We start from the raw sequence: 26,352 nt of genomic DNA, 5'->3' as shown, positions 1-26,352 counted from the left end.
TTTTTGTTACTTATTTCCTGCCCTTCACCCTAAGGTCCCAGGGCAGGTTCCAGCAATTTAAATAAAATGTTAGCCAAACCTCATGTCCACAGCTGCATATTCAGTAAGCTTTTGGGTGAACTGCACATCCGGAGTGGGAGGATTACGAGCTGCATATTAATAGGGGGAGGGGGAGCTTGGATTTGGGGTGCGAGCAATTTGTTTTTTGTTTTCCCCCTTGAGATGCTTGCTGTGGCTAGGGCCGGGCAATACGTCAATATAGATATATTTTCAAATCAGCTTGAAGTCTAGATAGTGAGACTGGTGTCATAATTTCTGACCTGGCAATATATTGCGAATCATGATGTGTGTGTGTACTATGCAAAAAACACCATGTGGGGGGAAACTGTGAAGCCAGACAATGCTTCTCTAGATTCCTGCAACCCCTGTGGTCTCTGCCGGTTCAGCTTTCCCCTGCCCTCCTGCAGGGGGCAGCAGAAATCACAATGCGGGGGAAACCGTGAAGCCAGCCAATGCCTCTACATAGCTCCATCTTATTTCAGACATCGTGATATATTGGTGTATTGCAATGTTTAGCTAGTGATATATCACCGTGTTGAAAGCCAGCTATCGCCCAGCCCTAGTTGTGGCCTCAGAGGGCAAGACTTGTCCACCCAGCTGGAGCAAGGAAAGAATGCATACAGGCACACATACTGTCAGGCTCTCATGCCAGTCCCCCTTGTCATTGGACCTCCAGGAGAAGCAGTTTCTGGATATCGTACCACAGGATGGTGATGACTCCACTGGGCGGCCAAGGAGATCTGGCTTTTGGTGGACCACCTCTTCAAGAATGCCTGCCACCAGGTGAGCTGAGGGGGACGGTACCATTGAAAGGATGGGTGTGGGCTGGAATCCAGTACCAGTTTTGGGGTGTGCAGGTTCCAAACGCCCCAATTGATTTATATCTTAGCTACCGACTCGCTCTTACAAACTCCTGCTGTGAGTATAGTGGCACCTTGGTGGAGCGGCATCCAGCATACGGTCTTCCTTAGAGCGGCTCAGAAGAACCCAAGTGTTCCCAACCATTGTCTGTCTCTCCCTAGCAAAGCGGCTCTCTGAGACTGGCCACTAGAAGAAGCGGGGAATGATTTCACTCTCCCATTGCCCCAAATCAGGAGAAGGGTAGTAGGAATGCTACTGTGGAAAGCAGGCGGGATACAATTCTCAGCCCTTGCGCCAGCTCTCTTGGTGATGGGCTTCTCTCCATTGTGGCATTCCTCGACCTCACATTATGCACCCCAGGGCTGGATTGTTCTTCATGCTATCCAGGATGTACCGCATCCCTTCCGAACGCATGGGTGATACTCTGCTTCAGGAGGACCTCTTCCAGACCCCGGGGACGCAGGACGAGCTGCAGGAGATAACTGAGTGCCTGGACACCAGCATTTCCGAGACGATCCGTATCCTCTCTGGGGGACATTGTTGGGGAGCAGGGCTGCTTGGTGGTTTTCTTTCGCTCTTGGCTGGAGTGGACCTCACTTTTATATACCTGGTGGCTTAGGTTCCTAGGCCAGCCCATCCTTAAGGCTCTGGGACACAGCACAATGAAATGCCCACAGTCAAGTCCAGTCATGCATCCAAACAGCTTCACAGCTTTAACCCCCATTTGAAAACATCAGCCTGGCTAGATAGAGCAGAGGTGGGGAATCTTGACCCACATCTAGCATCATACGTGGTGTCAAGGTAAAGACATGGCTGCAAAGGAGCTTCAAGGGTGCGTTCAATTGTTCTTTGGCAAGCAGGGTTTGTTGACCGCACTTTTGGAGTTGACCACTAGTATTTGCTGTTTGGATTGAAACCATGCCTGCAGAAGGACATTTCCTCGGCAGATCAGCTTTGCAGGCAGCTTCGTCAAGAGGGGAGGTGTGGGATAATTACAGTGGGGTGGCTCAGTTGGTAGAGCGTGACACTCTTAATCTCAGGGCTGCGGGTTCAAAATGTGGGGTAATAAGCAAAGGATTTTAGGTATACTAAAAACAACAAGACTGCCTGTCAGGGGCTCAGGAGCAGGAGCACTGGGGAGAGAGGAAATGGAGAGCGAAGGGGAAGAATCCGAGGGCAGCGTAGGGGAGTATGACAGTGGCCCGAGAGATTCCATGAGCTTCTCCAGCGAATCAGAAGATTCCCAGAAGGGGGCGCCGATGGTCAGGGCAAGGGGGGTCCCAGGGGGGACGTACCAGAAACAAGGAGCCAGAGGGGAACCCCAAAGCAGCAGTGGGGGATCAGGACCAGTTTCCCCACCAGAGCGTAGTGGGGGGGGGGAAGAGTCACATGTGTCAGGGCCAGCGTCTCCTCCAGCGAGGAGAGAAAGTGAGTCAGGGCTGACCACGCCTCCAACGGAGGGGAGGTCAGTTGCAGCTAGCCCCCCCCAGAGGGGGAAGCAGTGACAGCAGCAGTGAAACGGTCAGGAGAAAAGTTACCGGCTGGGCGCGCGCGCCAAGTTCAAATGTACAGGCGCGGGGGACAGCAGGAGACCCGGATGGGGAACCAGCTCCTAAAGCCCGCCGGAGGGAGGGGGAAGGCTCGGGGGATTCAGCGTCAGAAGAGTCTAGAAAGGGCGAGACCCCAACGGCCAGGCGGAACCAGAGGCGGAAGGAACAGAGGAAGAGGTGGAGTAAGGCGAGAGTCTTAAATTGTTGTCTGGGGGGAGGAGACTCAGACGGAGCATCAGCGGTCTGACAGTTGAGACGTAGAGCTGCGCGCTGCGGCTCTGGAAGTGAAACTGAACTTCAATAAAGACTTTTGTACTTAACAACGAAGCAGCGTTGGTCCTTTGTGAGCTGGGACCTTGGGCAGCTCTGACACTGCCCATAAAATGTATGCTATTGCCATGCCAAAATGAGAGAAAATTAGTTGGAGGGAGGCAAGGGATGGGGCCACGGACCCCTGATTGGGAATAAGGGAACTAGATGGTCCTCGGTGTCCCTTCCAACTCCACAATTCTATGATCCTGTGTCTTAAACACAAGTCTTGAGGAATAGTGTGTGTGTGTGTGTGTGTTTCTGTCTGAACTTTCCCAGCCTTTGCTTTATTCTGATTTGCGCTTGCGTCCCTACTCCCCACGTGTAGAATTGCTATACCTTGGGATTTTCCTGGACATTCAAGCGTTTCCCGCATGGACACTTGTTTCCAACGGCCAAATCCCGGCGGATGGCAACCCTACCCAATTGTGCCAGATTGCCTGGCATACATTACAAGCATCTAGTCACATAGATTCTCCAGAATCCCGGGGCTAGCCCACCTGACGGGAAGAGTCCGCGACCAGAAGTAGGAGGAGTACCAGGAAGAATGGACAAAATTCAAAGAATATTTAGCTAAATATGTCAAGATAACCTAATTCGAAAAGCTTGCAAATATGAGACAGGCTTAGGGTTTAAATATGTAAGGAATATGTAAGGATAGGAATTAAGATGTTTCAAGCTAGATTAGAAAGAATGAAAGATGTGAAGTGATCAAGTTAATTATTATTTTTTTAGAAGATTGATTTTGGAAAACTGTTAAAATGAAATACAATGAAATTCAACCAGGGGGATTTGAGGAAGTCACTTAACAATGTTATCAAGATTGGTTTAATTACAATTAGGATGTATGTTTGTTTGTTTGTCTTAAATTTTTTTTGGAAAATTAATTAAAAAAACTGAAAAGAAAAACACCATAGATTATCCAGAATCCCAAGCAGCCTCACTGTGAAACTTTCATAGGAATAAAAGGTAGGGGGAAAGGAGGCACAATGTCAAGCAGGCAGCAGAATAAACCCGAGCACTGTGGGTCTAAAACCGGCCCCTGAATCTCTTGCTCCCCACTCTGGCCTTCTAACAATACCATTTTTTTGCTTGCTGGATGGCTGTGTGCAATGAGACCTCAGTCACTGAGGAAGGGTGCTGGCCCAGTGGTAGAAGTATGTGCTTGGCATGCAGGCGATCCAAAAATCAATTCAAGAGCAAAATTCCAGTTCTCATGTTTTCTGTCGAAATGGCTAATTTAAAGGGGAATAGCATGGTGCCTTCCACAGAGTCAGACCATTGAGCCGCCGAACTCCTTAAGGGAGGACCAGAGCTTGCTGGTGATGCAGGTCCCAGAACAGTCTCCAGCATCTCCAGGTGAAACTGAAAACATCACCTGCCTGGAACCTTGTAGAGCCACTGCCAATCAGTACAGACAGTGCTGAGTTAGGTAGCTATGATCCATCCACCATCACCCTTTGCCCGAAGCAAAGGCACATCGCTGGTCCAAATCTTTGAAAGACTTTCCCTGCTCACCAAGCCACCTGCCCTCCTTTATGCATTGCCGATGGCTTATCAAAGGGATCCTCACTGCAAGTCTCATCAAGGCAGACAGCTTGATGAAATCTTGGTGCCCTTTCTTACAAAATGCTAACAGGGACAATGGCACCAGTTGCCCTCTGGACTCACAGGGTGCAGCTTACTTTGGAACCATCAATTGTACACATTTGGAATGGCCCTTGAGAAAGGATAGTCTGCCTATAGTCAGCAGCTTACCCCCTTGTTGTTTGTTAAAAACTTGAATAAAAAGCATGCTTAAAATAAAACAGGAAAAGTGAAATTTTGCTGGCTTCTTGAGAAAAGAATAATGCCTCATTATTTGTATCTGCTTTTAAATGTTGTTTCTCTTCTCTTTGTCATGAGTTTTACTGGGTCTGTGGTCATTTTAAGTTGCTTACCTTCACTAAAATATATAAATCTACTCGACTGGAAACTTTTATTATCCAAATTCAAACCCACTTTGGATAGCAAAATTCCTGGAGTGGGGAGGAGGGTTCAATGTTCTAATAGATTAGATATGGACAGTCCTTCAGTACAGCAAAACTTGACACTTTGAAACCTTTGAGTCCTTTCCAAAAGGACTTCACCCACTATTTAGGGGGGAAGTATGTCAGAACTGACCTTCTGCAGTACTGATTCCACATTCTTGGACTCCTAATCTTACACGTAAATTAGAGCTGGAACCATCTCAGGCCCTATGGCTCTTGAAATGACCATGACCTATTGAGCAAAACCACAGACTCCACCTCTCTGGTGACTAAACCCCACTTGCGTTTACAAAATAAATTAACAACAGAGGAAAATCATGGAAGAAATAAAATGGCTTTTGAAATTAACAAAGGCGATTCCTTTTATCCACATGTATTACGGGACATGTTCAAAGCGCCCCTCAGGAGAAATTCTGTAAGCAAAGGTAGCAGATACACAAGGACACATTGCTAAAAGAAACAAAGGGATTTGGAGGGACCATGAGTGAACAGGTAGTACCAGAATGTACAGAATTGTACCTAGAAAAAGGTTACAACTGGATTACCTTTTTGTAAACAAAAACAACAACAACCCCCAAAATAAAACTCGGAAGCAGCAGGACTCCTTAGAAACTCTTCAAAAAACAAAACACAAAACTGCATATCCCTACCTAGTCACCAAATGTGAGGGGAAACGTAAACCAGCGTCTTACACTGCTTTAAATGATGGACTCAGTAGAATCAGCAATCAGTACTGGGGCAGGGGCCTTGGCTGGCACCCTGAAATGCACGGCCCCTGCGCCAGTCCTGAGGAGGCTCAAGGCCAGGGGTCAGCAACCTTTTTCAGCCGTGGGCTGGTCCACCGTCCCTCACAGCATGTGGGGGGCCGGACTATAACTTGGAGAGAGAAAATGAACGAATTCCTATGCCCCACCAAGAACCCAGAGATGCATTTTAAATGAAAGGACCCATTCTACTCATGGAAAAACACATTGATTCCCGGACTGTCCGTGGGCCGGATTGAGAAGACGATTGGGCCGCATCCGGCCCCCGGGCCTTCGGTTGCCTACCCCTGCTCAAGGCAATCACTTCCTGCACTTCACGTTAACGCAGAAGACGGCCCAGTTGTGCTCAGATGCTCAAAATTCCCTTTTCACCTTTGAATCTTTGGAGGGTCTGTTTCAGTTGGCATCGGGACAGCTCACCTAGCAGTGCAGCTGCCTTTATTGCAGAGGCAGGAAGTTTCCTTCCTTTCACATTCAGGATTTCTGTACTCACATAGAAATAATAAAATGGTTTCTGCTGTTTGTTAAAAGTCATGAATGAACTCTCACAACTCGTTGATAAGGTAGCTTGCTTGTGTTTCGAGAAATCGTATAAGAGGAGCATTCATAGGAAGTTGCACTTGACAGAGTCAATCTAGCCTAGCACTGCCTACACTGACTGGCAGCAGCACTGCAGGGTTTTCAAACAGGGGGCAGTCCCAGCCCTGTCTGGTGGAGATCCTGGACTGAACCTGGGATCTCCTGCATGCAAAGCAAGGCCTCCCTCAACTTGGGAGGTGTGAGTTCTCTACTGTATTTCAACAAATGCTTTCACTTTATCATTTCATTTTCATCTGTATATTTTGTGCACATATTTTCCTGTATGTTTTAGACAGAGAGGAGTAGCAATAGGGTTAGAGGCAAGGGTCAGAGTTAGTGTTGTGTGAGCATTTTAAAGCAGCTGAGTTTAAACAGGAGGGGATTTCACCTGAAGAGATGGCCAGCATCGTGAATCTGTAAGTAGGATTCGTCTGCTTCTTTTTTGTAATCTTCTGGGGCGAGGGCTTGGGGTCCCCCACACGGCCAGCATCCCCATGGAATTCAACCCCTTCCTGAACAGCTTAACTTCTCTTCCCACCCGCCTTCCCATTCTCCCTCAAATCTCATTGCAGCTCAGCTGGTTAGAGGGAGCTGCAGATAGCACCAAGGTTGCAGGTTCGATTCCCATAAGGTACAGCTGCATATTCCTGCATTGCAGGGGGTTGGACTAGATGATCCCCAGGGTACCTTCCATGATCATTATTCTGGGATGCTTTTTATTACATTCACAGCCCACTTTTCATCCAAGCAGTTCAAGGTGGCATTTATGCTTCCCTTATCTTTGCTTTGCTGGGGTTGGGGGTGGGGGGAGTGTTGGAATCCCCCCCCCACATACATGAGATGCAGCACTGTGTTCCTGTGGATAGCCGTTTGGGGTCTGTGGGTGCATAAAAAAACAAAAAGAGTCCTATTGCATGGCGAGTTCCCGCCCCCCCCCCCAAAGTGGAAATAAAGACACATGACACAATTAGATAGTACAAGAATACTTGGCTAGTTTAGATGTATTCAAGTCTCCAGGGCCAGATGAACTGCATCCAAGAGTATTAAAAGAACTGGCAGATGTGATCTCAGAACCACTGGCAGTCATCTTTGAGAATTCCTGGATCACAGGCGAAGTCCCGGCAGACTGGAGGAGGGCAAATGTTGTCCCTATTTTCAAAAAGGGGAAAAGAGAGGACCCAAATAATTACCGCCCAGTCAGTCTGACATTAATACCAGGGAAGATTCTGGAGCAGATCATTAAGCAAACAGTCTGTGAGCACCTAGAAAGGAATGCTGTGATCACTAATAGTCAACATGGATTTCTGAAAAATAAGTCATGTCAGACTAACCTGATCTCGTTTTTTGACAGAATTACAAGCCTGGTAGATGAAGGGAACGCAGTGGATGTAGCCTACCTTGATTTCAGCAAGGCATTTGACAAGGTGCCCCATGATATTCTTGTAAAGAAGCTGGTAAAATGCGGTCTTGACTATGCTACCACTCAGTGGATTTGTAACTGGCTGACTGACCGAACCCAAAGGGTGCTCATCAATGGTTCCTCTTCATCCTGGAGAAGAGTGACTAGTGGGGTGCCACAGGGTTCTGTCTTGGGCCCGGTCTTATTCAACATCTTTATCAATGACTTGGATGATGGACTCAAGGGCATCCTGATCAAATTTGCAGATGACACCAAACTGGGAGGGGTGGCTAACACCCCAGAGGACAGGATCACACTTCAAAACGACCTTGACAGATTAGAGAACTGGGCCAAAACAAACAAGATGAATTTTAACAGGGAGAAATGTAAAGTATTGCACTTGGGCAAAAAAAATGAGAGGCACAAATACAAGATGGGTGACACCTGGCTTGAGAGCAGTACATGTGAAAAGGATCTAGGAGTCTTGGTTGACCACAAACTTGACATGAGCCAACAGTGTGACGCGGCAGCTAAAAAAGCCAATGCAATTCTGGGCTGCATCAATAGGAGTATAGCATCTAGATCATGCCTTGGACCTGGTGTTTACCTCTATGGATGTTGGTGATCTGACACTAAGTAAAAGCGAAACGAAAGAAGTGCCATGGTCAGATCACTTCCTGGTGCAACTGGACTTCTCTGCGACCCATCCCCTCTGCAGGGAGGTGGGACCAATTCGGATGGTCCGCCCCCGCCACTTAATGGATCCAAATGGTTTCCAGAGAGTGGTAGGGGATGCTTTATCCCATGTTGATGGCCTTTCAGCCGATTCCCTGGTGGCCCGCTGGAATGTGGAGTTAACCAGGGCTATTGACTGTTTGGCTCCGAAGCGCCCTCTCCGATTGCATGGAGTCCGAACAGCGCCGTGGTTTTCCACGGATCTGAGGGCAATGAAACAATCGTTGAGACGGCTAGAGTGCCGGTGGCGGATAACTCATTCCGAATCTGACTGGACACAGGTTAGAGCTCAACGTTGAGCCTACCAAGTGGCGATAGCGACAGCGAAGAAGAATTTCTTCACCGCCTCTATTACATCTGCAGAAAACAGCAGCAGGAGACTTTTTCAGGTGGTTCACAATTTAGCGGAACCACCTGCAACATCGGGGCCCAGTATGGGCCACATGTTCTTCTGCAATGATTTTGCAAAGTTTTTTGCAGATAAAATCGCTCAGATTCGGGAAGAAGTAGACTCCACCATGGGAGCAGGGCCGGGGCGGGAGAGTGCTAGAGCTCTGTCTAGTCAAGTTGAGTGGGATCAATTCCAATCTGTTACCTCCGAGGATGTGGACAGGCTGCTTGGACGAGTGAAACCAACCACCTGTCTCCTGGATCCTTGCCCATCCTGGCTTGTAAAAGCTAGCCGGGAAGGACTGGGCGATGGGCTTCGTGGGGTGGTGAATGCTTCCCTCCGTGAGGGAGCCTTCCCAGACCCGCTGAAAGAGGCGGTTATTAAACCGCTTCTTAAAAAACCATCTTTAGATGCGGCCACGATGGCCAATTATCACCCAGTCTCAAATCTTCCATTCTTGGGCAAGGTGATTGAGCGAGCGGTTGCTGAACAACTCCAGGCACGCCTGGAAGAAGCGGACCATTTGGATCCCTTCCAGTCGGGATTCAGGCCTCATCATGGGACTGAAACTGCCTTGGTCGCACTGGTTGATGATCTCCGGCGGGCTAGGGAAAAAGGTGAGAGCTGTTTCCTAGTTCTGCTGGATCTCTCAGCGGCGTTTGATACCATCGACCATAACATCCTTCTGGACCGTCTTGAGGGGCTGGGAGCTGGGGGCACTGTCATACAGTAGTTCCGCTCCTTCCTCCTGGGCCGTGTTCAGAAAGTGGTGGTGGGGGATGAGTGTTCAGACCCCTGGGCTCTCACTTGTGGGGTGCCTCAGGGTTCTGTCCTCTCCCCCATGCTTTTCAACATTTACATGCAGCCGCTGGGAGAGATCATCAGGAGGTTTGGGCTGGGTGTTCATCAGTATGCGGATGATACCCAGCTCTACCTCTCTTTTAAATCAGAACCAGTGAAGGCGGTGAAGGTCCTGTGTGAGTGTCTGGAGGCGGTTGGAGGATGGATGGTGGCTAACAGATTGAGGTTGAATCCTGACAAGACAGAAGTACTGTTTTTGGGGGATAGGAGGCGGGCAGGTGTGGAGGATTCCCTGGTCCTGAATGGGGTAACTGTGCCCCTGAAGGACCAGGTGCGCAGCCTGGGAGTCATTTTGGACTCACAGCTGTCCATGGAGGCACGGGTCAAATCTGTGTCCAGGGCAGCTGTTTACCAGCTCCATCTGGTACGTAGGCTGAGACCCTATCTGCCTGCGGACTGTCTCGCCAGAGTGGTGCATGCTCTGGTTATCTCCCGCTTGGACTACTGCAATGCACTCTACGTGGGGCTACCTTTGAAGGTGACTCGGAAACTACAACTAATCCAGAATGCGGCAGCTAGACTGGTGACTGGGGGTGGCCGCCGAGACCATATAACACCGGTCTTGAAAGACCTACATTGGCTCCCAGTACGTTTCCGAGCACAATTCAAAGTGTTGGTGCTGACCTTTAAAGCCCTAAACGGCCTCAGTCCAGTATACCTGAAGGAGCGTCTCCACCCCCATCATTCTGCCCGGACGCTGAGGTCCAGCGCCGAGGGCCTTCTGGCGGTTCCCTCATTGCGAGAAGCAAAGCTACAGGGAACCAGGCAGAGGGCCTTCTCGGTAGTGGCGCCCGCCCTGTGGAACGCCCTTCCAGCAGATGTCAAAGCGATAAACAACTACCTGACATTCAGAAGACATCTTAAGGCAGCCCTGTTCAGGGAAGTTTTTAACGTGTGATATTTTACTGTATTTTTGGTTTCTATGGAAGCCGCCCAGAGTGGCTGGGGAGGCCCAGCCAGATGGGCGGGGCATAAATAATAAATTATTATTATTATTATTATTATTATTATTATTATTATTATCAAGGGAAGTAATAGTGCCAGTGTATTCTGCTCTGGTCAGACCTCACCTGGAGTACTGTGTCCAGTTCTGGGCACCACAGTTCAAGAAGGACACTGACAAACTGGAACGTGTCCAGAGGAGGGCAACCAAAATGGTCAAAGGCCTGGAAACAATGCCTTATGAGGAATGGCTAAGGGAGCTGGGCATGTTTAGCCTGAAGAAGAGGAGGTTAAGGGGTGATATGATAGCCATGTTCAAATATGTAAAAGGATGTCACATAGAGGAGGGAGAAAGGTTGTTTTCTGCTGCTCCAGAGAAGCGGACACGGAGCAATGGATCCAAACTACAAGAAAGAAGATTCCACCTAAACATTAGGAAGAACTTCCTGACAGTAAGAGCTGTTCGACAGTGGAATTTGCTGCCAAGGAGTGTGGTGGAGTCTCCTTCTTTGGAGGTCTTTAAGCAGAGGCCCTTGTGGTCTCTTCAAACTCTATGATTCTATGATTCTATGAATTATTTCAGGTTAATGGGCTAAATATGGCCACAACTTTATTGGTTACAGGTGATGAGTGGTATTGGCTTAGGCATTGGTCCTAACTGACTATCCGGCTTCAGCCCGTCCGCTTGAAGTCCGGGAAGGGTTAACCACCAGTAGGGGGTGTCGTGCTGATGCACATCAACTCGGAACCCGCCCCCCCAGGGGTCACCGCTCAGGGGCATGCCTTAGGCCCTCACCTCCATAGGCTTCGGACAGGGCCACGCCCCCCGGAACCCTTTATCGGACTACCTTTCAATATGCGGGGCAGGTGATGGCGCTTCCTCCCCTCTTCCATCTACAGAACAATACCAATACCAATGCCCAACCGCCAATACCCAGAAAGTTGTGACGATTTGCTACGAGGTAGGCGAAAAACCAGCCGCGCCAGCGATAAATAGGGCTGGTCACGCCCCCTGAGCCAGCCGATTGGCTGTCCAGGGGCTGACGCAGCCGGGGATTCCCTCAGTCGCCCGCAACTCCACCTCCTTTGTAGGCGGAAGTGGCTTTGCTGGATCAGAGGAAAAGCCCGTCTAGTCCAAACTCACAAGCAGTAGCCCACTCCTGCTGCTTCTCCTCTAGCTGTGGGCTTCAGAGGTAGAGTGCCTCTGTTCCTGGAAGCTCTATATTGCTATATTGAGTGATAGTAAGAGATGCTGTTGTTCTCCTCCAACAGAATCGTGGGTGACCCCAAGGCTCCACAGGCAGCAGAACCGCCTCAGGCAGAATCCTTGGAGTTGAGGCTTTCGGGGTTCCAGGGTCATGAGGAGGCACTGGAACCCGAAGATCAAGTTCTTGGAGGGGTGGTTTGAGTCCGTGTACACATTCGTGGCCCCTCCTACCTCGATCTCGGTCCAATTCGGGCTCCTTGAGACTTCCCCGTTGCCATAAAGAAGGTAGGTCCGATTATAGTACTTCAGCCAGTAGTAGGGGTGATCAAGGGTGAGGGTAGCTGACCCAATGCGTTGCAGGTTCTTGTCTTGAATAAAAAGTTCCCAGTATTCGTTATTGGTGAGTCGGGGTACTAGCGAGTGGCGCAGCAGGGTTCGGGACTCTGGAAGGCAGAAGTCAAAGTCCCCCATTTGGTCGGGGTTGGACTTTCCGCCGGTCTCGACCCTGTGGTGATCCAAGAAGTGGTAGTCTGTTTGTACAATGGTCCGGCGGAAAAGCGGAGATCTCAGTCAGGGTGGTGAGGATAAGAAAGGTGGGGATCAGGTTCATGGTCGGCGGTCGTGAGAGGCTGAAGGAAGGGAAGAAGAGGCGAGCTGTCAAATGTAGAAACGGAGTGGTGAGCATAGAAGTCAATGGAGCTGTCAAACGAACTGTCAAACTAGCTGTCAAACACGCTGTCAGGGAAGCGGGGAGGAAGGCAGTCTATGGAGCTGTCAAACGAGCTGTCAAACGAGCTGTCAAACGAACGGTCAAACGAGCTGTCAGGAAGCGAGGATTAGAGCGGTCTACGGAGCTGTCAAAGCGAGCTGTCAAATGAGCTGTCAAACGAACTGTCAAACGAGCTGTCAAACCCGTTTAAAGCGTAATTTGATGGCGTCGGTGTCTGGGATGATTTCGGAGGTCCACTTGGGTGATGTGGCATCTGGTCCGGTCTGTTGGGCCCGATTCTGGCCCCGATCTGGTCCGGTCTGTTGAGCCTGATTCTGGCTCCGATCTGGTCCGGTCTGTTGGGCCCGATTCTGGCCCCGATCTGGTCCGGTCTGTTGAGCCCGATTCTGGCCCCGATCTGGTCCGGTCTGTTGAGCCCGATTATGGCCCCGATCTGGTCCGGTCTGTTGAGCCCGATTATGGCCCCGATCTGGTCCGGTCTGTTGAGCCCGATTCTGGCTCCGATCTGGTCCGGTCTGTTGAGCCCGATTCTGGCCCCGATCTGGTCCAGTCTGTTGAGCCCGATTCTGGCTCCGATCTGGTCCGGTCTGTTCCTCGTCGTCATCGATGTAGGAGGTCGCCGAAAGAGGTGGGGTTTCGAAGGTGTAATCTTCTCTGAGGCTCTCCTGCGTCTCCTGGGGTGGCGGTGCCGCCTTGCACCTCGTGTGATGTAGCCACGCGGTTTTCTCCCCCACTTTCACAGCAGTTGGTGAGGTCAGAAGTACTTGGTAGGGACCTTCCCAGGCAGGCTGGAGGGGTAGCTTCTGATAGACCTTGACCAGGACCCAGTCACCTGGATGGAAGGAGTGGGCTTGGACGTCAATGGGCAGGTTCTGTCCCTCGATAGCCGCGTACTGGTGGAGGCGCTGCAGCTGTTTCTGAAGCTGAATAATATAGTTAGTAAGTTCTGCTTCCCCCACCTCGAGTTCTGAGAGGGGGAATAAGGTGTTATAAACGGGAGGGGGTCTCCCGAATAGGAGTTCAAACGGGGACAGTTTCAAAGGTCCAGTTGGGGCACTCCGTATGTTATGGAGGACCAGTGGGAGTGCATTTACCCATTTCAGTCCAGTGAGCCTGCAAAGTTTTCCCAGTTGTATTTTTATCTATTGGTTCATACGTTCTACTTGGCCAGAGGATTGTGGATGGTATGGCGTATGGAGATCCCACTTTATTTGGAGGGTCCTGGTCACCTGTTGTACTACATCAGCAGTGAAATGGGTTCCCCTGTCACTGTCCAACCGGCGGGGCACTCCATATCAGGGAATAATGTCCTGTAGGAGGGCCCTAGCAACTACTGACGCGGTGGCTTTTCGGCAGGGAAATCCCTCCACCCAGGAGGAGAATTGGTCTACTATGATTAGGGCATGTTTGAAGCCCTGACATTGGGGCAAATCAATAAAGTCCAGTTGTAAACTTTCAAAGGGGACAAAGGCCCATGGTCTAGCCCCTGGCGGTTTTCTGGGCTCACGCTTGGGGTTGAAGTTGTGGCAGGTGATGCAGTTCTTTGAGGCTGCTGTAGCTGCGGCTGCTATCCCTGGAGCGTACCAAGACCTCTTAACATGCTCTATTAACCTCTCTTTTCCCCAATGTGTTTGTTGGTGAAGGATCCTCACCAATTTTGGAGTCCAGGCTTTTGGCAGGACGGTTCTGCCGTCGGGGAGAATCCAGATGCCATTTTGTTCAGTAGCGCCCATAGATTGCCACATAGTTTTTTCCTCCTCTAGGGCCGATTTGTATATTTGTGTAGGGTCAATGTCGACAGGAAACTGTAAGGCTTGGAATTCGGACTGATTGTTTGGGGGCGAAGCGCGGCCATCTGGGCTGCTTTATCAGCCCGTCTGTTACCCCTTGAGACTGGATCCCTTCCTTTGGTGTGCGCCTTGCAATGGACGACAGCTATTGCGGTGGGCAAGTGGATAGCTGTTAGCAGTCTCTCCACCAGGGCGGCATGTGAAATTTGAGAGCCGGCTGCAGTTAAGAAGCCTCTTTGGAGCCAAATCTGCCCGGTCGTGTGTACCAGCCCGAAGCAGTATTTGCTGTCTGTGTAAATGGTGGTCCTTTTGCCTTCGCTAATTTCACAAGCACGTATGAGTGCAATTAATTCTGCGGCTTGGGCACTATACTGTGGGTTAATTGGGTTTGATTCTAAAACTTCAAAGTCAGAGACAACGGCATATCCGGTCTTTCTTTCCCCATCGATGACCTTAGAGCTGCCATCAGTGTAAAGTATTAGGTACGGATTTTCTAGGGGAAGGTGATCTAGATCCTCTCGGGGCTTCTCGGCTTGGTGGACTATTGTGGTGCAGTCATGGTGTGGGGTGCCGTCATCAGGGAGGGGTAACAAGGTAGCCGGGTTGAGGGAGTTGACTCGTTTAATGGTGACGTTAGATGGAGTTAGCAGGAGGGCTTCGTATCGGTTTAGGCGGGAGTTTGAGAAGTGGTGACAGCCTCTCAGGGTTAGAAGGCTGGAGACGGAATGGGGAACATGGATGGTGATTTCATGTCCCAACACTGTTTCCTGAGCCTTTTCAAGGAGGATCGCAGCAGCGGCAATAGCTCTCAGGCAACTCACTGCTCCCTTTGCGGTGTTGTCTAGCTGTAAGCTGTAATAGGCTACTGGCCTTTCTTGATCTCGGAAGAGTTGAGTTAGGACCCTTGAGGCTACCCCCATTTGTTCGTGAATGAACAGATTGAAGGGAATCCGGTAGTCTGGCAGGCCCAAGGCGGGGGCAGATCTTAATTCTCGTTTTAAGCGTTCAAAAGATTTATAGGCTTCCTCCTCCCAAACCAGTGTATCTGGGTGGTCTTGGCGGGTCATAGCAGATAAAGGTTTCGTTATTTCACTATAACCAGCAATCCAAGCCCGGCAGAAGCCGGCCATTCCGAGGAAGCCGCGCAATTGCCGCTTTGTCTTGGGGAGGGGAATTTTGGTGACAGCTTCGATTCTATCGGTTGCTAGGCTTCGGGTACCCACTCCTAGGATGTGCCCGAGGTACTTTACTTCCTGTTTACAGTATTGCAACTTTTTTTGGGACACCTTGTGTCCCTTGCGTGCTAGTTCTGAAAGGTGTTTGGTGTCTAATTTGCATGCCTCCTCACTGGTAGAACATAAAAGCAAATCATCTACGTAGAGCAAGAGGGCGGAGCCAGCAGGTAGGTGTATATCCTGTAAATTTTGATGTAATATCGCAGAAAAGATTGCGGGTGATTCCACGTAACCCTGGGGCAGCCTGGCATGGCCCTGTCCGAAGCCTATGGAGGTGAGGGCCTAAGGCACGCCCCTGAGCGGTGACCCCCGGGGGGGGCGGGTTCCGAGTTGATGTGCATCAGCACGACTCCCCCTACTGGTGGTTAACCCTTCCCGGACTTCAAGCGGACAGGCTGAAGCCGGATAGTCAGTTAGGACCAATGCCTAAGCCAATACCACTCATCACCTGTAACCAATAAAGTTGTGGCCATATTTAGCCCATTAACCTGAAATAATTCATAGAATCATAGAATCATAGAGTTTGAAGAGACCACAAGGGCCTCTGCTTAAAGACCTCCAAAGAAGGAGACTCCACCACACTCCTTGGCAGCAAATTCCACTGTCGAACAGCTCTTACTGTCAGGAAGTTCTTCCTAATGTTTAGGTGGAATCTTCTTTCTTGTAGTTTGGATCCATTGCTCCGTGTCCGCTTCTCTGGAGCAGCAGAAAACAACCTTTCTCCCTCCTCTATGTGACATCCTTTTACATATTTGAACATGGCTATCATATCACCCCTTAACCTCCTCTTCTTCAGGCTAAACATGCCCAGCTCCCTTAGCCATTCCTCATAAGGCATTGTTTCCAGGCCTTTGACCATTTTGGTTGCCCTCCTCTGGACACGTTCCAGTTTGTCAGTGTCCTTCTTGAACTGTGGTGCCCAGAAGAACTGGACACAGTACTCCAGGTGAGGTCTGACCAGAGCAGAATACAGTGGCACTATTACTTCCCTTGATAATAATAATAATAATAATAATAATAATAATAATAATAATAATTTATTATTTATGCCCCGCCCATCTGGCTGGGCCTCCCCAGCCACTCTGGGCGGCTTCCATAGAAACCAAAAATACAGTAAAATATCACACGTTAAAAACTTCCCTGAACAGGGCTGCCTTAAGATGTCTTCTGAATGTCAGGTAGTTGTTTATCGCTTTGACATCTGCTGGAAGGGCGTTCCACAGGGCGGGCGCCACTACCGAGAAGGCCCTCTGCCTGGTTCCCTGTAGCTTTGCTTCTCGCAATGAGGGAACCGCCAGAAGGCCCTCGGCGCTGGACCTCAGCGTCCGGGCAGAATGATGGGGGTGGAGACGCTCCTTCAGGTATACTGGACTGAGGCCGTTTAGGGCTTTAAAGGTCAGCACCAACACTTTGAATTGTGCTCGGAAACGTACTGGGAGCCAATGTAGGTCTTTCAAGACCGGTGTTATATGGTCTCGGCGGCCACCCCCAGTCACCAGTCTAGCTGCCGCATTCTGGATTAGTTGTAGTTTCCGAGTCACCTTCAAAGGTAGCCCCACGTAGAGTGCATTGCAGTAGTCCAAGCGGGAGATAACCAGAGCATGCACCACTCTGGCGAGACAGTCCGCAGGCAGATAGGGTCTCAGCCTACGTACCAGATGGAGCTGGTAAACAGCTGCCCTGGACACAGATTTGACCCGTGCCTCCATGGACAGCTGTGAGTCCAAAATGACTCCCAGGCTGCGCACCTGGTCCTTCAGGGGCACAGTTACCCCATTCAGGACCAAGGAATCCTCCACACCTGCCCGCCTCCTGTCCCCCAAAAACAGTACTTCTGTCTTGTCAGGATTCAACCTCAATCTGTTAGCCACCATCCATCCTCCAACCGCCTCCAGACACTCACACAGGACCTTCACCGCCTTCACTGGTTCTGATTTAAAAGAGAGGTAGAGCTGGGTATCATCCGCATACTGATGAACACCCAGCCCAAACCTCCTGATGATCTCTCCCAGCGGCTGCATGTAAATGTTGAAAAGCATGGGGGAGAGGACAGAACCCTGAGGCACCCCACAAGTGAGAGCCCAGGGGTCTGAACACTCATCCCCCACCACCACTTTCTGAACACGGCCCAGGAGGAAGGAGCGGAACTACTGTATGACAGTGCCCCCAGCTCCCAGCCCCTCAAGACGGTCCAGAAGGATGTTATGGTCGATGGTATCAAACGCCGCTGAGAGATCCAGCAGAACTAGGAAACAGCTCTCACCTTTGTCCCTAGCCCGCCGGAGATCATCAACCAGTGCGACCAAGGCAGTTTCAGTCCCATGATGAGGCCTGAATCCCGACTGGAAGGGATCCAAATGGTCCGCTTCTTCCAGGCGTGCCTGGAGTTGTTCAGCAACCGCTCGCTCAATCACCTTGCCCAAGAATGGAAGATTTGAGACTGGGTGATAATTGGCCATCGTGGCCGCATCTAAAGATGGTTTTTTAAGAAGCGGTTTAATAACCGCCTCTTTCAGCGGGTCTGGGAAGGCTCCCTCACGGAGGGAAGCATTCACCACCCCACGAAGCCCATCGCCCAGTCCTTCCCGGCTAGCTTTTACAAGCCAGGATGGGCAAGGATCCAGGAGACAGGTGGTTGGTTTCACTCGTCCAAGCAGCCTGTCCACATCCTCGGAGGTAACAGATTGGAATTGATCCCACTCAACTTGACTAGACAAAGCTCTAGCACTCTCCCGCCCCGGCCCTGCTCCCATGGTGGAGTCTACTTCTTCCCGAATCTGAGCGATTTTATCTGCAAAAAACTTTGCAAAATCATTGCAGGAGAACATGTGGCCCATACTGGGCCCCGATGTTGCAGGTGGTTCCGCTAAATTGTGAACCACCTGAAAAAGTCTCCTGCTGCTGTTTTCTGCAGATGTAATAGAGGCGGTGAAGAAATTCTTCTTCGTTGTCGCTATCGCCACTTGGTAGGCTCGACGTTGAGCTCTAACCTGTGTCCAGTCAGATTCGGAATGAGTTATCCGCCACCGGCACTCTAGCCGTCTCAACGATTGTTTCATTGCCCTCAGATCCGTGGAAAACCACGGCGCTGTTCGGACTCCATGCAATCGGAGAGGGCGCTTCGGAGCCAAACAGTCAATAGCCCTGGTTAACTCCACATTCCAGCGGGCCACCAGGGAATCGGCTGAAAGGCCATCAACATGGGATAAAGCATCCCCTACCACTCTCTGGAAACCATTTGGATCCATTAAGTGGCGGGGGCGGACCATCCGAATTGGTCCCACCTCCCTGCAGAGGGGATGGGTCGCAGAGAAGTCCAGTTGCACCAGGAAGTGATCTGACCATGGCACTTCTTTCGTTTCGCTTTTACATAGTGTCAGATCACCAACATCCATAGAGGTAAACACCAGGTCCAAGGCATGATCTAGATGCTATACTCCTATTGATGCAGCCCAGAATTGCATTGGCTTTTTTAGCTGCCGCGTCACACTGTTGGCTCATGTCAAGTTTGTGGTCAACCAAGACTCCTAGATCCTTTTCACATGTACTGCTCTCAAGCCAGGTGTCACCCATCTTGTATTTGTGCCTCTCATTTTTTTTGCCCAAGTGCAATACTTTACATTTCTCCCTGTTAAAATTCATCTTGTTTGTTTTGGCCCAGTTCTCTAATCTGTCAAGGTCGTTTTGAAGTGTGATCCTGTCCTCTGGGGTGTTAGCCACCCCTCCCAGTTTGGTGTCATCTGCAAATTTGATCAGGATGCCCTTGAGTCCATCATCCAAGTCATTGATAAAGATGTTGAATAAGACCGGGCCCAAGACAGAACCCTGTGGCACCCCACTAGTCACTCTTCTCCAGGATGAAGAGGAACCATTGATGAGCACCCTTTGGGTTCGGTCAGTCAGCCAGTTACAAATCCACTGAGTGGTAGCATAGTCAAGACCGCATTTTACCAGCTTCTTTACAAGAATATCATGGGGCACCTTGTCAAATGCCTTGCTGAAATCAAGGTAGGCTACATCCACTGCGTTCCCTTCATCTACCAGGCTTGTAATTCTGTCAAAAAACGAGATCAGGTTAGTCTGACATGACTTATTTTTCAGAAATCCATGTTGACTATTAGTGATCACAGCATTCCTTTCTAGGTGCTCACAGACTGTTTGCTTAATGATCTGCTCCAGAATCTTCCCTGGTATTGATGTCAGACTGACTGGGCGGTAATTATTTGGGTCCTCTCTTTTCCCCTTTTTGAAAATAGGGACAACATTTGCCCTCCTCCAGTCTGCCGGGACTTCGCCTGTGATCCAGGAATTCTCAAAGATGACTGCCAGTGGTTCTGAGATCACATCTGCCAGTTCTTTTAATACTCTTGGATGCAGTTCATCTGGCCCTGGAGACTTGAATACATCTAAACTAGCCAAGTATTCTTGTACTATCTAATTGTGTCATGTGTCTTTATTTCCACTTTGGGGGGGGGGCGGGAACTCGCCATGCAATAGGACTCTTTTTGTTTTTTTATGCACCCACAGACCCCAAATGGCTATCCACAGGAACACAGTGCTGCATCTCATGTATGTGGGGGGGGATTCCAACACTCCCCCCACCCCCAACCCCAGCAAAGCAAAGATAAGGGAAGCATAAATGCCACCTTGAACTGCTTGGATGAAAAGTGGGCTGTGAATGTAATAAAAAGCATCCCAGAATAATGATCATGGAAGGTACCCTGGGGATCATCTAGTCCAACCCCCTGCAATGCAGGAATATGCAGCTGTACCTTATGGGAATCGAACCTGCAACCTTGGTGCTATCTGCAGCTCCCTCTAACCAGCTGAGCTGCAATGAGATTTGAGGGAGAATGGGAAGGCGGGTGGGAAGAGAAGTTAAGCTGTTCAGGAAGGGGTTGAATTCCATGGGGATGCTGGCCGTGTGGGGGACCCCAAACCCTCGCCCCAGAAGATTACAAAAAAGAAGCAGTCGAAATCCTACTTACAGATTCACGATGCTGGCCATCTCTTCAGGTGAAATCCCCTCCTGTTTAAACTCAGCTGCTTTAAAATGCTCACACAACACTAACTCTGACCCTTGCCTCTAACCCTATTGCTACTCCTCTCTGTCTAAAACATACAGGAAAATATGTGCACAAAATATACAGATGAAAATGAAATGATAAAGTGAAAGCATTTGTTGAAATACAGTAGAGAACTCACACCTCCCAAGTTGAGGGAGGCCTTGCTTTGCATGCAGGAGATCCCAGGTTCAGTCCAGGATCTCCACCAGACAGGGCTGGGACTGCCCCCTGTTTGAAAACCCTGCAGCGCTGCTGCCAGTCAGTGTAGGCAGTGCTAGGCTAGATTGACTCTGTCAAGTGCAACTTCCTATGAATGCTCCTCTTATACGATTTCTCGAAACACAAGCAAGCTACCTTATCAACGAGTTGTGAGAGTTCATTCATGACTTTTAACAAACAGCAGAAACCATTTTATTATTTCTATGTGAGTACAGAAATCCTGAATGTGAAAGGAAGGAAACTTCCTGCCTCTGCAATAAAGGCAGCTGCACTGCTAGGTGAGCTGTCCCGATGCCAACTGAAACAGACCCTCCAAAGATTCAAAGGTGAAAAGGGAATTTTGAGCATCTGAGCACAACTGGGCCGTCTTCTGCGTTAACGTGAAGTGCAGGAAGTGATTGCCTTGAGCAGGGGTAGGCAACCGAAGGCCCGGGGGCCGGATGCGGCCCAATCGTCTTCTCAATCCGGCCCACGGACAGTCCGGGAATCAATGTGTTTTTCCATGAGTAGAATGTGTCCTTTCATTTAAAATGCATCTCTGGGTTCTTGGTGGGGCATAGGAATTCGTTCATTTTCTCTCTCCAAATTATAGTCTGGCCCCCCACATGCTGTGAGGGACGGTGGACCAGCCCACGGCTGAAAAAGGTTGCTGACCCCTGGCCTTGAGCCTCCTCAGGACTGGCGCAGGGGCCGTGCATTTCAGGGTGCCAGCCAAGGCCCCTGCCCCAGTACTGATTGCTGATTCTACTGAGTCCATCATTTAAAGCAGTGTAAGACGCTGGTTTACGTTTCCCCTCACATTTGGTGACTAGGTAGGGATATGCAGTTTTGTGTTTTGTTTTTTGAAGAGTTTCTAAGGAGTCCTGCTGCTTCCGAGTTTTATTTTGGGGGTTGTTGTTGTTTTTGTTTACAAAAAGGTAATCCAGTTGTAACCTTTTTCTAGGTACAATTCTGTACATTCTGGTACTACCTGTTCACTCATGGTCCCTCCAAATCCCTTTGTTTCTTTTAGCAATGTGTCCTTGTGTATCTGCTACCTTTGCTTACAGAATTTCTCCTGAGGGGCGCTTTGAACATGTCCCATAATACATGTGGATAAAAGGAATCGCCTTTGTTAATTTCAAAAGCCATTTTATTTCTTCCATGATTTTCCTCTGTTGTTAATTTATTCTGTAAACGCAAGTGGGGTTTAGTCACCAGAGAGGTGGAGTCTGTGGTTTTGCTCAATAGGTCATGGTCATTTCAAGAGCCATAGGGCCTGAGATGGTTCCAGCTCTAATTTACGTGTAAGATTAGGAGTCCAAGAATGTGGAATCAGTACTGCAGAAGGTCAGTTCTGACATACTTCCCCCCTAAATAGTGGGTGAAGTCCTTTTGGAAAGGACTCAAAGGTTTCAAAGTGTCAAGTTTTGCTGTACTGAAGGACTGTCCATATCTAATCTATTAGAACACTGAACCCTCCTCCCCACTCCAGGAATTTTGCTATCCAGTTGCTCATCTCATTTCCATGGAGGACATTCCAAGAAAGAAAAGTGGGTTTGAATTTGGATAATAAAAGTTTCCAGTCGAGTAGATTTATATATTTTAGTGAAGGTAAGCAACTTAAAATGACCACAGACCCAGTAAAACTCATTACAAAGAGAAGAGAAACAACATTTAAAAGCAGATACAAATAATGAGGCATTATTCTTTTCTCAAGAAACCAGCAAAATTTCACTTTTCCTGTTTTATTTTAAGCATGCTTTTTATTCAAGTTTTTAACAAACAACAAGGGGGTAAGCTGCTGACTATAGGCAGACTATCCTTTCTCAAGGGCCATTCCAAATGTGTACAATTGATGGCTCCAAAGTAAGCTGCACCCTGTGAGTCCAGAGGGCAACTGGTGCCATTGTCCCTGTTAGCATTTTGTAAGAAAGGGCACCAAGATTTCATCAAGCTGTCTGCCTTGATGAGACTTGCAGTGAGGATCCCTTTGATAAGCCATCGGCAATGCATAAAGGAGGGCAGGTGGCTTGGTGAGCAGGGAAAGTCTTTCAAAGATTTGGACCAGCGATGTGCCTTTGCTTCGGGCAAAGGGTGATGGTGGATGGATCATAGCTACCTAACTCAGCACTGTCTGTACTGATTGGCAGTGGCTCTACAAGGTTCCAGGCAGGTGATGTTTTCAGTTTCACCTGGAGATGCTGGAGACTGTTCTGGGACCTGCATCACCAGTGAGCTCTGGTCCTCCCTTAAGGAGTTCGGCGGCTCAATGGTCTGACTCTGTGGAAGGCACCATGCTATTCCCCTTTAAATTAGCCATTTCGACAGAAAACATGAGAACTGGAATTTTGCTCTTGAATTGATTTTTGGGTCGCCTGCATGCCAAGCACATACTTCTACCACTGGGCCAGCACCCTTCCTCAGTGACTGAGGTCTCATTGCACACAGCCATCCAGCAAGCAAAAAAATGGTATTGTTAGAAGGGCAGAGTGGGGAGCAAGAGATTCAGGGGCCGGTTTTAGACCCACAGTGCTCGGGTTTATTCTGCTGCCTGCTTGAAATTGTGCCTCCTTTCCCCCTACCTTTTATTCCTATGAAAGTTTCACAGTGTCGCTGCTTGGGATTCTGGATAATCTATGGTGTTTTTCTTTTCAGTTTTTTTAATTAATTTTCCCAAAAAAAATTAAGACAAACAAACAAACATACATCCTAATTGTAATTAAACCAATCTTGATAACATTGTTAAGTGACTTCCTCAAATCCCCCTGGTTGAGTTTTATTGTATTTCATTTTAACAGTTTTCCAAAATCAATCTTCTAAAAAAATAATAATTAACTTGATCACTTCACATCTTTCATTCTTTCTAATCTAGCTTGAAACATCTTATTTCCTATCCTTACATATTTAAACCCTAAGCCTATCTCATATTTGCAAGCTTTTCCAATTAGGTTATCTTGACATATTTAGCTAAATAATCTTTGAATTTTGTCCATTCTTCCTGGTACTCCTCCTCCTCCTGGTCGCGGACTCTTCCCGTCAGGTGGGCTAGCCCCGGGATTCTGGAGAATCTATGTGACTAGATGCTTGTAATGTATGCCAGGCAATCTGGCACAATTGGGTAGGGTTGCCATCCGCCGGGATTTGGCCGTTGGAAACAAGTGTCCATGCGGGAAACGCTTGAATGTCCAGGAAAATCCCAAGGTATAGCAATTCTACACGTGGGGAGTAGGGACGCAAGCGCAAATCAGAATAAAGCAAAGGCTGGGAAAGTTCAAACAGAAACACACACACACTATTCCTCAAGATTTGTGTTTAACACACAGGATCATAGAATTGTGGAGTTGGAAGGGACACCGAGGACCATCTAGTTCCCTTATTCCCAATCAGGGGTCCGTGGCCCCATCCCTTGCCTCCCTCCAACTAATTTTCTCTCATTTTGGCATGGCAATAGCATACATTTTATGGGCAGTGTCAGAGCTGCCCGAGGTCCCAGCTCACAAAGGACCAACGCTGCTTCGTTGTTAAGTACAAAAGTCTTTATTGAAGTTCAGTTTCACTTCCAGAGCCACAGCGCGCAGCTCTACGTCTCAACTGTCAGACCGCTGATGCTCCGTCTGAGTCTCCTCCCCCCAGACAACAATTTAAGACTCTCGCCTTACTCCACCTCTTCCTCTGTTCCTTCCGCCTCTGGTTCCGCCTGTCCGTTGGGGTCTCGCCCTTTCTAGACTCTTCTGACGCTGAATCCCCTGAGCCTTCCCCCTCCCTCCGGCAGGCTTTAGGAGCTGGTTCCCCATCCGGGTCTCCTGCTGTCCCCCGCGCCTGTACATTTGAACTTGGCTCGCGCGCCCAGCCGGTAACTTTTCTCCTGACCGTTTCACTGCTGCTGTCACTGCTTCCCCCTCTGGGGGGGCTAGCTGCAACTGACCTCCCCTCCGTTGGAGGCGTGGTCAGCCCTGACTCACTTTCTCTCCCCGCTGGAGGAGACGCTGGCCCTGATACATGTGACTCTTCCCCTCCCCACTACGCTCTGGTGGGGAAACTGGTCCTGATCCCCCACTGCTGCTTTGGGGTTCCCCTCTGGCTCCTTGTTTCTGGTACGTCCCCCCTGGGACCCCCCTTGCCCTGACCATCGGCGCCCCCTTCTGGGAATCTTCTGATTCACTGGAGAAGCTCATGGAATCTCTCGGGCCACTGTCATACTCCCCTACGCTGCCCTCGGATTCTTCCCCTTCGCTCTCCATTTCCTCTCTCCCCAGTGCTCCTGCTCCTGAGCCCCTGACAGGCAGTCTTGTTGTTTTTAGTATACCTAAAATCCTTTGCTTATTACCCCACATTTTGAACCCGCAGCCCTGAGATTAAGAGTGTCACGCTCTACCAACTGAGCCACCCCACTGTAATTATCCCACACCTCCCCTCTTGACGAAGCTGCCTGCAAAGCTGATCTGCCGAGGAAATGTCCTTCTGCAGGCATGGTTTCAATCCAAACAGCAAATACTAGTGGTCATCTCCAAAAGTGCGGTCAACAAACCCTGCTTGCCAAAGAACAATTGAATGCACCCTTGAAGCTCCTTTGCAGCCATGTCTTTACCTTGACACCACGTATGATGCTAGATGTGGGGCCTGTGGGCCTGTCAAGATTCCCCACCTCTGCTCTATCTAGCCAGGCTGATGTTTTCAAATGGGGGTTAAAGCTGTGAAGCTGTTTGGATGCATGACTGGACTTGACTGTGGGCATTTCATTGTGCTGTGTCCCAGAGCCTTAAGGATGGGCTGGCCTAGGAACCTAAGCCACCAGGTATATAAAAGTGAGGTCCACTCCAGCCAAGAGCGAAAGAAAACCACCAAGCAGCCCTGCTCCCCAACAATGTCCCCCAGAGAGGATACGGATCGTCTCGGGAATGCTGGTGTCCAGGCACTCAGTTATCTCCTGCAGCTCGTCCTGCGTCCCCGGGGTCTGGAAGAGGTCCTCCTGAAGCAGAGTATCACCCATGCGTTCGGAAGGGATGCGGTACATCCTGGATAGCATGAAGAACAATCCAGCCCTGGGGTGCATAATGTGAGGTCGAGGAATGCCACAATGGAGAGAAGCCCATCACCAAGAGAGCTGGCGCAAGGGCTGAGAATTGTATCCCGCCTGCTTTCCACAGTAGCATTCCTACTACCCTTCTCCTGATTTGGGGCAATGGGAGAGTGAAATCATTCCCCGCTTCTTCTAGTGGCCAGTCTCAGAGAGCCGCTTTGCTAGGGAGAGACAGACAATGGTTGGGAACACTTGGGTTCTTCTGAGCCGCTCTAAGGAAGACCGTATGCTGGATGCCGCACCACCAAGGTGCCACTATACTCACAGCAGGAGTTTGTAAGAGCGAGTCGGTAGCTAAGATATAAATCAATTGGGGCGTTTGGAACCTGCAAACCCCAAAACTGGTACTGGATTCCAGCCCACACCCATCCTTTCAATGGTACCGTCCCCCTCAGCTCACCTGGTGGCAGGCATTCTTGAAGAGGTGGTCCACCAAAAGCCAGATCTCCTTGGCCGCCCAGTGGAGTCATCACCATCCTGGGGTACTAAAATATATTCTGAGTCGCAAAGTGATTTCATGCTCTTTATTCAGCTCATAGTGGTGAGGAGGAATGAATGAATG

The 26,352-nt window shown here is 49.5% G+C and overlaps 1 protein-coding gene across 1 annotated transcript in view; it reads left to right on the top strand.

Moving 5' to 3' along the window:
- Nucleotides 1–26,352, top strand: part of LOC310753812 (inositol polyphosphate 5-phosphatase OCRL-like) — a gene marked incomplete at both ends in the record, with an annotated part of 1,016,056 nt that overhangs the window by 18,293 nt on the left and 971,411 nt on the right. Inside the window, 3 exon segments of the mRNA XM_083595147.1 lie at nt 737–791; nt 794–843; nt 1,355–1,439. Of these exon segments, the coding sequence (XP_083451273.1) occupies nt 737–791; nt 794–843; nt 1,355–1,439 (190 nt within the window).

Source organism: Podarcis filfolensis (genome assembly GCF_964270895.1).
Source record: "Podarcis filfolensis genome assembly, chromosome: W".
NCBI lineage: Eukaryota > Metazoa > Chordata > Lepidosauria > Squamata > Lacertidae > Podarcis > Podarcis filfolensis.
Note: the sequence above shows the minus strand (reverse complement) of the source record. Positions and strands in the feature narration are given on the sequence as shown.